General features: G+C 36.0%; 1 protein-coding gene across 29 annotated transcripts in view; it reads left to right on the forward strand.

Moving 5' to 3' along the window:
- DLG1 (discs large MAGUK scaffold protein 1) overlaps nucleotides 1-14,725 on the forward strand; it is a 275,368-nt gene extending 260,643 nt beyond the window's left edge. For all 29 annotated transcript variants that reach the window (XM_058730919.1, XM_058730920.1, XM_058730917.1 and 26 more), the window contains 3 exons: nucleotides 106-215; nucleotides 11,899-11,990; nucleotides 12,875-14,725. In XM_058730919.1, the coding sequence (XP_058586902.1) occupies nucleotides 106-215; nucleotides 11,899-11,990; nucleotides 12,875-12,981 (309 nt within the window). In that variant the 3' untranslated portion in view covers nucleotides 12,982-14,725. The remainder of the gene's footprint in view (nucleotides 1-105; nucleotides 216-11,898; nucleotides 11,991-12,874) is intronic.
- The last annotated feature ends 2,851 nt before the right edge of the window (nucleotides 14,726-17,576 follow it).

The following is a 17,576-nucleotide window of genomic DNA, read 5'->3' on the forward strand; positions in this document are numbered from 1 at the left end:
CCAAACATACCATAATCCATATTTTGTACCTGTAGGAAATGTACCTTTGAAATGATTGAAAATACTTAGTTCACTTGTTTTTCTTCTTTATTTCCTCTATTTTAGGGCAAACATTGTATCCTCGATGTCTCTGGAAATGCCATAAAGAGATTACAGATTGCACAACTTTACCCAATCTCCATTTTTATTAAACCCAAATCCATGGAAAATATCATGTAAGTGTAAATGCCTAAGGCACAAGTCTCTAAGTACAAATCCAGTCTGTTACTTATTATATTGGGTAATTTACTTATCTTCCCTGTGTCTCCGTTCCCTTATCTGTAAGATGGAAATAGTAGTATATACCCTCCTCATATGGTTATTGTGAGGATTAAATAAGCGTTCTGTAACATACCTATCATCATCATCAACATTAATATACTAAAGTATAAGGTAATATGTATTAGAATTTTAAGTCTGAATGGTCACATGTGGCTAATAAGTACTGAATGGGGCAGTGTAGTTCTGGGTAACCACTAAAAAGATAAAATAATGTATACCTATTTATAATAGAGGGCAGAAATCGAATGTAAATAAAACTAAAAGAAGATAGGAAAGAGCAAATAGAAACAGAACAGATGGGACAAGGATACAGACACTGAGATGCCTTTTTTTTTTTTAATGTTTGTTTATTTTTGAGATAGAGCGAGCGGGGGAGGGGCAGAGAGAGAGGGAGACACAGAATCCAAAGCAGGCTCCAGACTCCAAGCGGTCAGCCCAGAGCCCAATGCAGGGCTTGAACTCACGAACCAGGAGATCATGACCTGAGCCAAAGTCGGACGCTTAACCAACTGAGCCACCCATGCACCCCCTTTATTTTTTTTTTAAGTTTATTTATTTATTTTGAGAGAGAAAGTGAGCAAGCACAAGCAGGGGGAGGGGCAGAGAGAGGGAGAGAGAGAGAATCCCAAGCAGGCTCCATGCTCAGTGCAGAGCCCAATGCAGGGCTCAGTCCCACAACCTCAAGATTATGACCTGAGCCAAAATCAAGAGTCAGACACTTAACCAACTGAACTGCCCACTCACCCCAGACAGTAAGATGCTTTAAATGAACCCAAGTACATTTTTCATTAACTTAATGCTAGACTAAGTGGTGTGATTAAAATACAAAGATTGTGGGGCACCTGGGTGGCTCAGTCGGTTAAGCTTCTTACTTCAGCTTAGGTCATGATCTCACAGCTTGTGAGTTCAAACCCTGTATCCGGTTCCATGCTGACAGCTCAGAGCCTGGATCCTGCTTCAGATTCTGTGTCTCCCTCTCTTCTGCCCTTACCCCTCTCACACTCTGTCTCTCTCCCCATCAAAAATAAATAAACATTTTTTTTTAATTTTTTAAATACAAAGATTGTCAGAATGGTGGAAGTAAAAATAAATAACTATATGCTGATTTGTAGGAGAGGAAAAAATTTCTTTTCCCTCTACTAGGTTTTCACTTGGACCTCTGTAACGAAAGAGTAACATGCAAAATTTATTAAATTCAACTTTTATGTGACATGGGAACATTCATAAGTAAAGGAAGACCCAAAGAAACAGTTAAACCTGAGCATTTTTATACTAGGTTTGATGACAAATGGACAGTCAATGGGAAAATGTCACAGTACCAAAGAATATGAGCTAAGAATAGCAAACTAGGGAAATTTATCAAGGCCTTTTTGTTCAAATTCCTCTCAGTATACCTCCATCTTTGGAGATAAGGGTGCCTATTTCCTCCAAGTGTAAGAATACCACCTCTCACATGAGGATTTTGACCCGCCTTGGGGAAGATCAGAGTCCTTCATATACCTGCCATCTTTCAAATTGCTTTAAGCTTAAAATATTCAGCAGGCCAAGGTGCCATATTTTAGAATCGTGTGTTATGATACCCATCAACTACATGTTGCTTTCATAAGACACACCTTAGATATTATGCTATGGAAAAGCTGAAAGTGAGAGACTAGAAAAAAGATATACCATGTAAACATTAACCAAAAGTAAGCTGGTTTATATTGCTATCAACATATACCTAAAGGCAAGAAATCATTACTAGAGATAAAGATGGACATTTTGTAAAAATGAAAGGTTGACCCAATCAGGAAGGTATATTCATACATACATTTGTACTTAATAATATAGTCTCAAAATATGTAAAGCATAAATTGATAACTATAAAAGAAAAAAATACAGAATCATAGTGGGAGAACTTAACATGTCAGTCAAGAAGTAATAGAATAATAAAACAAAAAATCAGTATGGATATAGAACAGCACAAAGTAAAAACCTTACCTAACTGACATATGTAAAAAACATTGCATTCAGTATCTGAAGAATTTACACATTAATTTCCAGTACACATAGAACAGTTACCAAGCCTAATCATATGCTAAGCCACAAATTTCAGTGATTGGAAACAAACATTGTCTGACCATGGTGAAATTAAAATAGAAATCAATAATTAAAATATCACTAGAAAATTCCCATGTATTTGGAAATTAAGCATTGTACTTCTGGATGGGCCAAAGAAGAAATCACAGCATAAGTTAATAAATATTTTGAACTAAATGGTAATGAAATTGTCAAGTGAATGAACTTGGAAAATGCAATAGCCTTAATAATGGAAAATCCACAGCCTTAAATATTAGGAAAGAATATAGGAAATCAAATAGATATTAAAAATCTAAAGTTTTGAGAAATTAGAAAAAAAAAGTGAAACCCAAAGAAGGTAGAAATGTAATGAAATAGAAAACAAACATGGTAAACAGGGTCACCAAAATGAAAAATGTTTTCTTTAAAAATATTATAAGCCGTTAATAACAGAGGTTAAAAAAAGAAAATAAAGAAGGCATAAATAATACCAGGAATGAAAATGGAAATATTACTACGCATCAAATAAAATGATCAAAGAACTTGGACACTTCACAAAAGGGTATATCCAAATAATAAATAAACATAAGAAATGGTGCTCAATTAAACATGGAAATGCAAATTAAAACTATAATGTGGGGTGCCTGGGCAGCACAGTTGATTAAGTGTCCAACTTGACCTTGGCTCAGGAACCATGATTTCATGGTTCCTGAGTTTGAGCCCCACATCAGGCTCTGCGCTGATGGTGCAGAGCCTGCTTGGGTTGGGATCCTGTCTCTCCTCTTTGCAACCCCCTCTGGTTTATGCACGCACACATGCACTCTGTTTTCTCTTGCTCTCTCTCAAAATAAATAAATAGAACTTAATAAATAAATAAATAAATAAATAAATAATCTTGGGGTACCTGGCTGGCTCCATTGGTAGAGCATGGGTCTTGTTCTCAGGGTCCTGAGTTCAAGCCCCACATTGGGCATGGAGCCTACTTAAAAAAAAAAAAAAACCATAATGTCATATACTAGCCCCCACACCAAAATAGCTAAAAAAAAAAAAAAAAAAAAAAAAAAAAAAAAAAAAAAAAAAAGGACAGAAAACATCAATCATTAGCAAGGATATGGAACAAATGAAACTCATTGCACTGATAAGGAGTTATCAATTGGCATATCCACATTGGTAAACTGTTTACAGTATCTCCTAAAACTGTATATACTCAACAGAAATGTTTACATGTGTTCACCAAAGACATGTACTATATTGCTGACAGAAGAACTGTTGAAAATAACCAAAAACATTATCCAAATGTCTCAGTGAATACATAAATTCACACAATGAAATATTCTACAGTAATGAGAATGAGCAATCTCCCAACTGCACACAAAAGTATAGAAGAATCTCATAAACATATTTTGAGTAAAAAAATCCAGACATACACACACACACACACACACACACACACACACACACACATATATACATATGTGTGTGTATATATATGTGTGTGTGTGTATACATATGTGTGTATATGTGTGTGTGTGTGTATACACATATATGTGTGTATTTATACATATTCTGTGATTCCAAACTTAATCATTGCTTTAGAAGTCAAATGGAGGTTACTCTGAGGGTAGGTAGGCGACTGGAAAGAGCACATCCAAATTTTGGATTGCTGGTATAATATTCTGTATCTTGATCTAGGTACTAGATGATACACAGGTAAGTGTAAGTTGGTAAAAATTCATCAAGCTATATATTTACGATTGTCTTCTATGTTTGAAGGTTATACTTTAAAAAAACTTCAAAAAAGTCTTAAGAAATAGAAAAGGGAAAAAAAAAATAGAAAAGCTAGTCCTAAACTTACTAAAGAACTTAACTTTGTTATGAAAAACCTTCCCAGAAATAAAACACTAGGCCAACAGGACTTACTAAATTCTGCCAAAAGCTTAGTAATACAGATCTTACCCAGATTCTTCAATTAATTTTATGTAAAATAAATGAATATGATAAGGAAATGAATTCTGATAAGCCAATCTTAACATGAATATAGATGGAAAAATCCTTACCAAAATATAAACAAATTGAGTTCAACAGTTAATTTTTTTTAATAAGATAAAATATAACCACCAAGTTGGATTTATTCAAGAATGCAAGGTTAGGTAAACATTTAAAAATTAACCAGTGGTGGAGCTATAGAGAAGGTGGAGTAGGAACCACCAGGAATACACTTCCCCACCTAGAGAGCAATTGGACTTAACAGAATCTGTCAGAAGTAACTACTCTGAAATGCAGCAGTCTTGAAGGCTTGCAGCTTCTAAGGGAAGTTTTGAATGGTTCATTTTCGTTAATCTCAGCTTTTAACCTGGTAGCAGCTACCCATATCCCCACCTTCACCCCATAGCAGGGCCACACATGCCTTTCTTGAGCAGTTTGTGGGGGCCAAGGTGGTGGGCAATAAGGATTCGGTTCTCCCAATTTTAGAGAATTGTGCTCAAATAGCTGATTGCTTCTTCTGGTTGTGGAAGTGCAGACATGGAGGCAGATAGCCATTGTTGCAAGCCCCTACCCCTAGAAAAAGAACAATCTATACTCAAAACTAACAAAAGGAAGGAAATAATAAAGATTAGAGCAGAGATCAACAAAAGAATAAAAAACAGTAGCGAAAATCAGTGAAACCAAAAGTTGATTATTAGAACAAAAGGACAACCCGTTAGCTAGGTGGACTAAAGGGAGAAAAAAATATTTAAATTCCTAAAATCTAAAAAGACAGTGATTCTACAGAAATAAAAAGGATTATAAGAGTACTATAAACAATTGTACACCAAAAAATTATATAAATTAGATGAACAAATTCCTAGAAACACAAACCTGCCAAGACTAAATCACAAAGAAATACAAAATGTGAATAGACCTATAACTGCTAAAGAGATTGAATCAGTGATCAAACCTCCCAACAAAGAAAAGCCCCCTGGAGCTAGTGGTTTCCCTGGTAAATTTTACAAACGTTTAGAGAACTAATGCCAATAATCCTCCTCAAATGTTTCAAAAAAATGAAGAGAAAGAGATACATAATACAAGAGAAGGAAACATAGTACAAGAAAACTACAGACCAGTATCTCTTATGAACACTGATGCAAAAATCTTCACCAAAATACTAGCAAATAGAACTCACCAAAATATTAAGAAGATTATACACCATTTCCAAGTGGTTTTATTCCTGGAATACAAGGGTGGTTTGACATGAAAATTAATCAACATAATATAACAACACAATGAAGGAAACAAAAATGAAGGAAAAAACACATGATCATTTCAGTTGGTGCAGAAAAGGCATCTGACAGGGACATCTGGCTGGCTTATTTGGTACAGCATGTGACTCTTGATCTCAGGGTCGTGAGTTCAAGCCCCACCTTGGGTGTAGAGATTACCTTAAAAAAGGGAAAAAAGACATTTGGCAGCATTTAATACCCTTTCATGATTAAGAACACTTAACAAAATAATAGAAGGAAACTACCTCTACATAATAAAAGCCATGTGTGAAAAACCCACAGCAAACATCATACTGAACAGTGAAAGACTGGAAGCTGTTTCTCTAAGAGCAGGAACAAAGCAAGGATGCCTACTTTTACCACTTCTGTTCAACATAGGTTCTGGAAATACTAGCCAGAGGAATTAAGCAAGAAAAATAAAAAGCATCCAAATTGAAAGGGAAGAAATAAAATTATTATCCGTTTGCAGATGATATGATCTTATCTGTAGAAAACCCTAAGGACTGCACATAAAAACTGTTAGAACTAATAAATAAATTCAGCAAAGTAGCAGCATACAGAGTCAACACAAAAACCAGTTACATTTCTATATGTGGACAATGAACAATCTGAAAAGGAAATTACAAAAACAATTCCATTTACAATAACATCAAAAAGAACAAAATACTTAAGAATTAACCAAGGAAATGAAAGAAAAACACGTACAGTGAAAACTACAAAACATAGCTGAAAGAAAATAAAGAAGATATAAATAAATGGAGACACTTCTCATGTTCATGGATTAGAAGATTTAATGTCGTTAAAATGTCAGTGCTACCCAAAGTGATCTACAGATTCAGTGCAATGTCTGTCAAAATCTTAATGACATTTTTGGCAGAAATAGAAAAACCCAGGGTGCCTGGGTGGCTCAGTCAGTTAAGTGTCCCACTTTAGCTCAGGTCACAATCTCATAGTTCGTGGGTTCAAGCCCCACGTCGGGCTCTGTGCTGACAGCTCAGAGCCTGGAGCCCGCTTTAGATTCTGTGTCTCCCTCTGTCTCTGTCCCTCCCCTACTTGTGCTGTCTCTCTCAATCTCAAAAATAAATAAACATTAAAAATTTTTTAAAAATAGAAATTGAAAAACCCATACTAAAATACATATGAAATCTCAAGAGACCCTCCCCCCCACCCCAGATAGCCAAAACAGTCTTAAAAGAACAACAACAAACTTGAAGATTCAGACTTCCTGATTTCACAATTTCTGCAAAGCTACAGTAACCAAAACTTGTGCTGTTGGTATAAACACATATATAAGACCAATGGAATACAAAACTACAGTGAGATATCATCTCACACCTGTCAGAATGGCTAAAATCAAAAACAAGAAACAAGTGTTGATAATCATGTGCAGGAAAAAGGAACCCTCATGCCCTGTTGGTGGGAATGCAAATTGGTACAACCATTGTGGGAAACAGTATGGAGGTTTCTCAAAACATTAAAAACAGAACTGCCCTATTATCCAAGAATCACACTACTGGGTATTTATCCAAAATATACAAAAACACTAATTCAAAGGGATATGTGCACCAGTGCACCCCTATGTTTATTGCAGCATTATTTACAGTAGCCAAACTATATAAGCAGCCCTAGTGTCCATCAATAGATGAATGGATTAAAAAAAGGTGGTATGTATATAAAGTGGAATGTTATTCAGCCATAAAAAAAAGAAAATCTTGTCATTTGCAACAACATGAATAGAGCTGGAAAGTATAATGTCAGAGAACGTAAGTCAGAGAAAGAGAAATACCATATGATCTCACTCATATGTGGAATTTAAGAAACAAAACAAATGAGTAAAGGAAAAAAGAGACAAGAAACAAACTGTCCTATAGAGGACAAACTAATGGTTACCAGAGGGAAGGTGAGTAGAGGGATGGAGAAAATAGGGGATGGGGATTAAAGAGTACACTTATCATGATGGGAAAAAAATGAAATTAGAAAGACCAATGGAGTAGAATAAAGAGGTCAGAAGTAAACTGCCCTATATATGACTTTTGACAAGGATGCAAAACCATTGAGTGGGGGAAAGGGCAGTCTTTGCAACAAATGGTGCTGGGAAAACTGGATATCTATATGTAAAAGAATGAAGTTGGACCCTTACCTAACGCCATATACAAAAACTAACTCAGAATGGATCAATGACCAATGTAACAAAAGTAAAATGTAACAGTGTAACAGAGTAAAACTCTTAGAAGAAAACAACATTGGGTTTGGCATTGATTTATTGGATCTGATACCAAAGGCACAGGTAACAACAAAAGCAGATTCGATTCCATGAATATTTTAAAGTTTTGTATATCAGGGCACCTGGCTGGCTCAGTCTATGGAACGTGTGACTCAGGGTTGTGAGTTTGAACCCCATGTTTGGTGTAGAGATTACTTAAAAATAAAATATTTTTTGTCTAAGCTTATTTATTTTGAGAGAGAGAAAACAAGAAAGGGAGGGGCAGAGAGAGGGAGAGGCAGAATCTGAGGCAGCCTCCGTGTTGCCAGCACAGAGCCTGACACCTGGCTCAAACTCACGAACTGTGAGATCATGACCTGAGCCAAGATCAAGAGTCAGACGCTCAACTGACTGAGCCACCCAGGCGCCTCTTATTATTTTTAAAAGATTTTATTTTGGGGGCGTCTGGGTGGCTCAGTCAGTTGAGCATCTGACTCTTGATTTTGGCTCAGGTTGTGATCCCAGGGTTGTGGGATAGAGCCCCATCCCATGTCAGGCTCCACGCTAGGCATGAGTCCTTAAGATCTCTCTCCCTCTGCTCTCCCCCAACTCACAGACTCATGCTCTCTCTAAAATAATAATAAGGGTGCCTGGGTGGCTCAGTCAGTTAAGCATCCGACTTCAGCTCAGGTCGTGGTCTCCTAGTTTGTGGGCTCGAGCTCCATGTTAGGCTCTTGGCTGGCAGCTCGGAGCCTGGAGCTTGCTTCAGATTCTGTGTCTCCCTCTCTCTCTGCCCTCCCCTGCTTGCACTCTGTCTCTCTCTCTCAAAAATAAACATTAAAAAATATAATAATACAGTTTTGTATATCAAAAGACACTATCTACAGAGTACAAAGGCAATCCACAGAATGGGAGAAAGTATTTGCAAATCATATTATCTAATAAAGGATTAATATCCATTATATAGAGAGAACTAAAACAACAAAGAAGACAACTCAATTCAAAAATGAGCAAAGGACTTGAATAGACATTTCTCCAAATAAGATACAGCTGATAAGCACATGAAAAGATGCTACCATCACTAATCATTAAGGAAATGCAGATGAAAACTACAATGAGATCCTATCTCACATGCATTAGGATGGCTATTGTCAAAAAAACAAGTTGCTGACATGGACATGGAAAAATTGGAACTCTCAAACTGTTGGTTGGAATTAATGTAAAAGGGCACAGCTGCTGTGGAAAATAGTATGGTGATTTCTCCAACATTAAAAATAGAGTTACCGTATGATCCAGCAATTTCACTTTTGGGTATATACCGCTTCCTTGATGAAGTACTTGTACACTCATGTTTATAGTAGCACTATTCACAATAACTAAAATGTGGAAGAAACCTAAGCACCCATCAGTGGATGAATGGATAAGCAAAATATGGTCTATAAATATAAAGGAGGGGCAACTGGGTGGCCCAGTTGGCTAAGCGTCCAACTTCAACTCAGGTTACCATCTCACGGTTCGTGAGTTTGAGCCCCCACATCGGGCTCTGTGCTGACTGCTCAGAGCCTGGAGCTGCTTTGGATTCTGTGTCTTCCTCTCTCTCTGCCTGCCTGCCTCTCTCTCTCTCTCTCTCTCTCTCTCTCTCTCAAAAAAAATAATAAACACAAAATAAATTTAATATAAAGGAAGGAAATTCTCCAGTACATTACAACATGGATGATCCTTGCAGGCATTATACTAAGTGAAATAAACCAGTCACAAAAAGACAAATTCTGTATGATTCCATTTACATGAGGTACTCAGAGTGGTCAAAATTACAGAGACAGAAAGTATAATAGTGGTTGCCAGTGGCTGAGGAGATGAGAATGGGTAGTTATTTTTAATATAGTTTTGATTTCACAAGATGAAAACAATTGCAGGAGTAGATGGTGGTAATGGTTGCACAACAATGTGAAGATACAAATGCCAGTGAACTGTATGTTTAAAAATGTTTAAAATAATAACTTCTATGTTATGTATATTTTTTCACAATTTTAATTAATTTTCTAAAATCCATGTAAATGTGCCACATTAACAGATTTTAGGATCCAAAACATATGAGCATTTTAACAAATGCGGAAAAAGCATTTAATAAAATTAACATCCATTCATGACAACAAACATTCTGCAAACTGTGAACAGAAGGTAATTTCCTTAATCTGACGAAGGTCATTTACAAAATATCAAAGCAAGCATTGGTGCACCTGGGTGGTTCAGTCACTTGAGCATCCAACTCTTGATTTCGGCTCAGGTCATGATCCCAGGGTTGTTGGATCGAGCCCCACATTGGGCTCCACACATAACTTGAAAAAGCTAAAAAATTGCTTTAAAAATTCTCTCTAGGGGTATGTAGGTGGCTCAATCAGTCAAGTGTCCAACTTTGGCTCAGGTCATGATCTCATAGTTCGTGAGTTCGAGCCCCACATCAGGCTGTCTGCTGTCAACACAACACCCACTTTGGATCCTCTGTCTCCGCGCCCCCTCCCCTGCTCATTTTCTTTCTCTCTCTCTCTCTCAAAAATAAACATTAAAAAAAGTCTTTCTCTCTCCCTTTGCCATTCTTCCCTGCTCACACTGTTTCTAATATACATACATATACATATACATATATGCAAACATCATATTTAATGATGAAATATTGAATGCTTTCCCTTTAAGTTGGGAACAAATTCTCATATACCCATCATCCAGCTGCAGCAATAATTACCAGCTATGACCAATCTTGTTTCATCTATCCCACCACCTCCCTACCCCTCCGCACCAGATTATTTTGAAACAAATCCCAGACATTATATGGTTTTATCTATATATTTCTTTATATGTTTGAAAGATAAGAATTCTGTTATTGGAAAACCTCTCTATGGTGATGGTTCAGCTTCTGACTCTTGATTTCAGTTCAGGTCATGATCTCCAAGCCCTGTGTTGGACTTGGGATTGTCTCTGTCCCTCTTTCTCTGCCCTTCCCCTGGCCTGTGCTTTCTCTCTCTCTCTCCCAAAATAAATAAATATTTAAAAAATAAAAATAGGGGCACCTGGGTGGCTCAGTCAGTTAGGCATCCAACTTCAGCTCAGGTCAGGATCTCATGGTTTGTGAGTTCAAACCCCACGTCGGGCTGTGTGCTGACAGCTGGGAGCCTGGATCCTGCTTCATTTTGTGTCTCCTTATCTCTCTACCCCTCCCCCTTTCTCTGTCCCTCTCTCTCAAAAATAAACATTAAAAAAAATTAAAAGCTTAAAAAGAAAACATCTCTATGATGTCACACCTAAAACAACTTTTTATATCATCAGATAGTTCAAATTTTCCTGATTGTTTCATAAGTTTTGCTTATGTTTTTTCAATTGGTTTGAATCAAGTTCCAGGTGAGATCTACTTGTGACAGTTGGTTGTTAAGTATTTTAATCTATAGACTCTCCCTCCATCTCTTTTTTTTTTTCAATTTATCCGTTAAATCGTTTCTTCTTCAAAGTTCTCCCTAGACTATATTTTGCTGATTGCCTTCTCATGGTGTTCTTCGATATGTTCATGTGTCTCCTTTGTTACCTGTAAATTGGTAGGTAGATCTTAATATGAAATTTTGATCAGAGTGAAAACTATGACATTAAGGCTTAGTTTTTTTGGCTGCCTTGAGCCAATGCAAAAGTGTGTTGAAACCCTGTGTCATTCCAAGCATAAAGCTATATACTTAGTGACTGAATCCAATTTTTTTTTTTTAGAGAGAGAGTGGGGTAGGGGCAGAGGGAGAGAGTATCCTAAGCAGGCTCCACGCTCAGCACAAAGTCTGATGCAGGCCTCGATTCTGTGACCCTGAGATAATGACCTGAGCTGAAATCTAGAATTGGACACTCAACTGACTGAGCCACCCAGGCGCCCCTAAATCTAATTTTTAATGACATATATATATTCTCAACAAACCTCAACTTTTCATGATTTTATGTTTTATGTGTCTCTTCTAATTAGTCATCTTTTTTCAAAAAGTATTATAATGTATTAATTAGCAATTCCTAAATTTATTTGCATAGGGAAATGAATAAGCGTCTAACAGAAGAACAAGCCAGAAAGACATTTGAGAGAGCCATGAAACTGGAACAAGAATTTACTGAACATTTCACAGGTTGGCATCATGTGTGTCAGTGCCCTAATAGAATTTTGATTTGGAGCCATATGAACTGACCTATTGAAATGGATTTTGAACTGTGCCCACATCTATCAGTAATTATTTACTGTGGCTAATACTAGGTATTAATACTATGTAATTAATACTGTGGTTTTCAGAATAATTCATCTAACTTAGGCAGTGCTGATGAGGAATCTTGAAATTTAGTGTTTCTTAAGTTGCTGATTAGGACATACTAGACTGGAGAAAAATAGATTCAGACTTGATTTCTTCTGTGAAACTGACTTTTCCCTTACACTTCATAAATTTTGATCCATTTTAAGATACTATTAAAAAGAAATGAGTGGGTAGCAATTCCCAAATCTCCCATTCATTTTGTCCTTTAAAGTATTCCTCAGGTGTTCATAAGTACATCACATGCCTTGGTGTTGTAACTCAAGTGCTTTTTTCCTTCTTTTTTTAAAATAATTTCAGACTTCTAGAACAATCACAAGAATAGTATCAGCAATTCTCATACACTTCTCACCTATATTTTCTAAATGTTAACATTTTACCACATTTAATTTTTTTCTGAAACATTTAAGAGTAACTTGCAAGCAGATGCCCCTTTGCCTCTAGATACTTCAGTGTGTATTTTCCAAATACACAAAACTAAGTAAAAATTGCCAAGTCTCATTTTCAATCAGCATTTAAAATAAAAATTCTTACATTTTTCAAATATGAAAATTAATGAAATGAGCACTTACTACTAAGCAAACAATACATAAATGGTCTCTTGCTGGATGAATAACTAGTTCTAAGACCTAGCTTCTATTTCACCAATGATTGTGATGGTAAAGATAGACAGTTAATGGAGGTTTCTGATTTTGTTTCTGTTACAGCTATTGTACAGGGAGATACGCTGGAAGACATTTACAACCAGGTGAAGCAGATCATAGAAGAACAGTCTGGTCCTTACATATGGGTTCCAGCAAAAGAAAAGTTATGAAGACTGATGTTTCTCGGTTTCTCTTTTCCACGATTTCATTTTCTTTGACATTTCTTTGCCCTTTCCTTTTGGAGTCTGTCTGCAATACTCCTTCCATGTTGAATCATATCCCACTCATCATGGTCTATGGTTGTGCTTAGTTTTGACATCTGGTGTCTCCTTCAAGTTGTAGCATCTGTATTACTTTATGTCGCTATTGGTTTGTGGCCATTTTTCAGAACTAAAGGTGGAATGGCCTGACCAGCTATTAAGGATTTGGGGAGACTGGGAAATTGTGGTAAAATTCCTTAATGTTTAAGGGAAAGTAACTTTAAGAGATTTTCAGAAAAGCTTTATATACATTCTTTTCAAATTTCAGTATAAATGAAAGAAAAGTGGTGTTAAACAGTGATTTAGTAAACTTTGAGCAACAGTGCACGCTTAACTTTAATAGCATGGTTTGGCCAATATATTAACTCTCAAGTCCTTTTCTCAGTTGACTTGTGTTATCAAAGCCAATATTTCATTATAGACAAATAAGGAAAATATATGGTTTTTAATTTCAAAATTAATGTCTACGTTAACTTGCATTATTTCACAAGGGATATTCATTTTTCATAAGAGTTCTTCAAGTCTTTTATTGTTTGAGGGTTCTTAGTACATTTGCTAGGAATAGCAGTGTTTAAATGTTTTTAATCTACTTGTGCAGCACTATTTATAGTGTCTTACAAAAGTTGTTCAAACATAATGATCATCACAGTTTCTGAATTGAGGCCGTGTTTAGGTGCTAGAGGAGCTCACCTTTTACACAGAAGGTTGAGAAAATTTCATAGACGTAAATACAGGCAGAACAGACATTCTAGTGATGATGTAGTACCCATGGCAATGGAAAAGGAGTCCAATTCCTAGTCTAAAACTTTAAATGTATTCTTAGGGATCAGATTTTAATGAATATTTTACCCACAGTAACTGCCTATTTTGTTATAATAAAATATATATATATATATATATATATAAATATATATAAAACTTTCTTTAACTAAACTCTGTAACTATGGGAATTATTTTCTTTACATAGTTGCACACACACACACACACACAAACATATATATATTTAAAATATATTTTTTCTTTTGCCACCTACTCTTAACTTTTTGTTTGGTTTTTAAATTAAATATTAATTGATTAGACTTTATCTTCCTTAATCACGTGAACTGAAAACAGGGATATGGTGGTTGTGGAAAGAACCTTTAGGGAAATTAGATTACATACAAAAGTATAGGCATGTTCTCCTCTTTTCTACAGAAGTTTTCAGATGGTTCCTGGTTTTGTTTTGGGTTTCTTTGTTACTGTTGTTCTTGTCATTGGGTTTGGATTTGGCCCTCTGCCTCTCCTTCCACTTCTCCTTTCCCTGGTAGACAAAGAAGGAAAAGCCTTGTGTGTGTGTTTTCCCTTCAGACTGCACACCTTTCACCTCTTGTAGCTGCTCTGCATTAGAGTTGCACAGATCTTCATGGTGGGCAATTTTAAGAAATTTTAGTGAAAGGTAGATAGGATTTCAGAAATCAACTTCTCTGGTCTTTTATATTAATAATATTGTTTGCCTTCCTTTTGCTTTTTGGAGTTTATTAAATATGTGTTTTTGACAACCTCCTCATTACAGTTTCTTAAACAAATGAGTACTGGTTTGTAAAGGATTATCAACATTATCCATTCCATTTATGAGAAAGAGGAGAACAGCTAATAAACTTTATTGTAAAATCCATATGTTAAATGTGTCTTGAATTTTGAAAGAAAATAATATTTTACAAGCTGACATTTTCTTCGAACTTGGAGCATCATGTAATTTACAAACAGACTTCATGGGCCATTAGGAAACCTAATCAAATTTCTTCTATAGGTTTTGGAATTGAGTATGTTAACACATTGAAATATATACTATGGCTATAATGCTAATTATAGTAAGTTGTTACCAAACATAAAACAACTAGAAGAAAATTATTGTAAAATGAGCCCAAGAGCCCCAGAATCACTCTGCAGCAAGACCCCAGCCAGCATAAGCCATTTTGAAGTATTTATTGGTTACATGTTATAAAATACCAAGAGATTATGAAAACAGTGCCATTTAACTCTTAAAATGTGTATTACATTGCTTTCGGATGTCCTTGTTAAATGATGTTTTTGTAAGAAAATACTAACTTTTGTGCAACTTTCTAGATTGTATAGAATTATTAATAAAAGTACTAATTGCTTAGTACTGCTGTGTAATAGCCACTTTAGTATATTATCATTTAATTTTAAAAGATAAGAATTTAAGAGTTACTAGCCCCTCTGTGAAATCACTTGCCCAAGTGACAAGCTAGTAAGCAGCAGTGCTTGGTGGTTGTATCCAAGTCTTTCTGCCCCAAGTTCTTTCTAATCTACCTTGTTTTTCAGCCCCTACTGTGTAAGGCACTGTGACTCAAATTGTGTTATTTTAGTGCCCCTTTACAGAGACAGACTTAGATGAAGGCCCTTGCCCAGAGTCACACAATAAGTAAGGACAGACCCATGGAACAAGTCATTCCTATCACAGCTGAAATGACTGTTTCTGGGAAAGAAGTCAGCCTAGCACTGTCACAGTGACCTACAAAAAACTTCTTTAGAACCAAAAATGGAACGGTATTCATTAGAAGAAGAAAAAAAAGTCCACAATACACAGGGAATAATAGTATTTCAAATGTTTTATGAGATATTCATATTTTTTAATATGCTTCTTAATATTTTTAAGTTGGCAAAAATAAAAGTGCCTCTTAAATGTGACTACACATTTCTGTTGCTTTTTTGTTCCACATCTTCCCAAGGGTCTTCAAAAAATGATGGAAGCAAGCTTGCAGAACAGATTCTTACAAATACCTGATAACCCACTATTTACTATTTAAATTCCAAAGATGGCAATTTGGGGACTTTACTCATAAGAAAAATTTGTTTTCTAAAGTATCAGAGTCAACAACTTACCTTCCAAAATTCTATCTTGAATACTCTTAATTTACATATGGTAAAACAAGCCCAGAGATCCTCATGTTTTAACCAAAGTTACACTACAGTTCAGGAACATTAGAACGTTTGATTCCTGGTTCCTTGAACAGTTGGTTTTTCTACCATCCAGTTCCTTGTCTTCTGTGCTCTAAGCTGAATTCAGTGGGTTATTCAGTCCCTCAAGGTTTGAATTACTGATTAGAAGAAATTAAATATCAATAAACTTAAGAGATTTTATTGAGAGGTTTGAATTTGAAAGCCATCAGGGAAAAACACGAATGTCACTTTTCTGACCTCAGTTTAGATTATCTGGTGTTTTAGTCCAATGTTAAAGACTCCATTTATCTGCCTCCAGAATTGCACAGTACAGCTCTCGTTGGCTTTGGCTGTGGAATACTACAATGTGAAGAATGTAGGCTGTGGAATCAGAGCTTGATTTGAATACCAGCTTGGCCACTCACTGGTTATGTAACTAACCATGGGCAAATCATGCCATCCCTCTTTCTGTTTACTTCTCTGTAAAGTGGAAACATTTTGAGAATAAGATTATAAATAAGGGAGGCTAGCACATAGTACATTCTAAAAGTTAATTCCCTTTTCCTCTAGAATCAGAAGCCTGGAATTGTTGCAACTCACCTTGTACAGATCACCTTGAGCCTTCATTTTGCCGTATTTTAAGTGGGATTTGAATGACTACCTTGCAGGATTGTTATAAAGGTTAAGTAAAGCAGTGTGTACAAAAACTGATCACAACATCTGATGCTTGACTCTCACTACCTATTCTTCCCTTGCTCTGGAGTGTGTTTATGATTGGTAGCAGAAAACTGAGAGAATAACATGGTCCACCATTCCTCATCAACTATAGAGAAATTTTCTTCGATGGACTTTCAGTTAGGAAATTATTTACTTTTCAGTACCCTATGATCCTGCTTACTCATCTCTTCTAAGCGTCCCTACTCCAGAGAGGTCGGAGATTGGCCTGCCCTACCTCAACCTTAAACATGGAAGGCATCAAGATCTTCTAAGCCATTCTCACACCTGCATGGTACTAGACACAACAGTCCCTAGCAGTTTTACAGAACATTCATTATTGAGAGTCTAGAAACAGGCCTGAAAAACGATTATTTAAATCACATGGGTAAGATACATTTTTCTCTTATTTAATTTGACTTAGAATAGTCACTGCTTACTCAGTGATTACTTTCTCAGTGACTTTCCACTACCAGCTCTTTCTTCATTCTCCTCCAAATATGATTACCTGAGAGATGGCAAAAAAAGAAAGAAAAAGAAAGTTCTAGTCTGCCAAACAGCGTTGTGAACAGAATTGGTGGTCAGCTAAACCGAAGTTTGAAACTTTTAGGAATAGGTAGCACACCTGACCAGGGAGAGTTTAACACTACAATTTTTCTAGCAGTTTCTATCAACATAAAGAGTAGTACACTGGTGGGGGAAGATGAGGGGAAGGAGACTAGAAGGCAGTGAAGGCTGGAATTCTCTCCCAGTGTCTTTTTTTGTTTACTTGTTATTGAAGTATACATATGTAGAATGTATGAATATCATAAGCACATAACCTCACTGAATGTTTACAAACCAACATT

Source organism: Neofelis nebulosa, chromosome 5 (assembly GCF_028018385.1).
Source record: "Neofelis nebulosa isolate mNeoNeb1 chromosome 5, mNeoNeb1.pri, whole genome shotgun sequence".
NCBI classification, from domain to species: domain Eukaryota; kingdom Metazoa; phylum Chordata; class Mammalia; order Carnivora; family Felidae; genus Neofelis; species Neofelis nebulosa.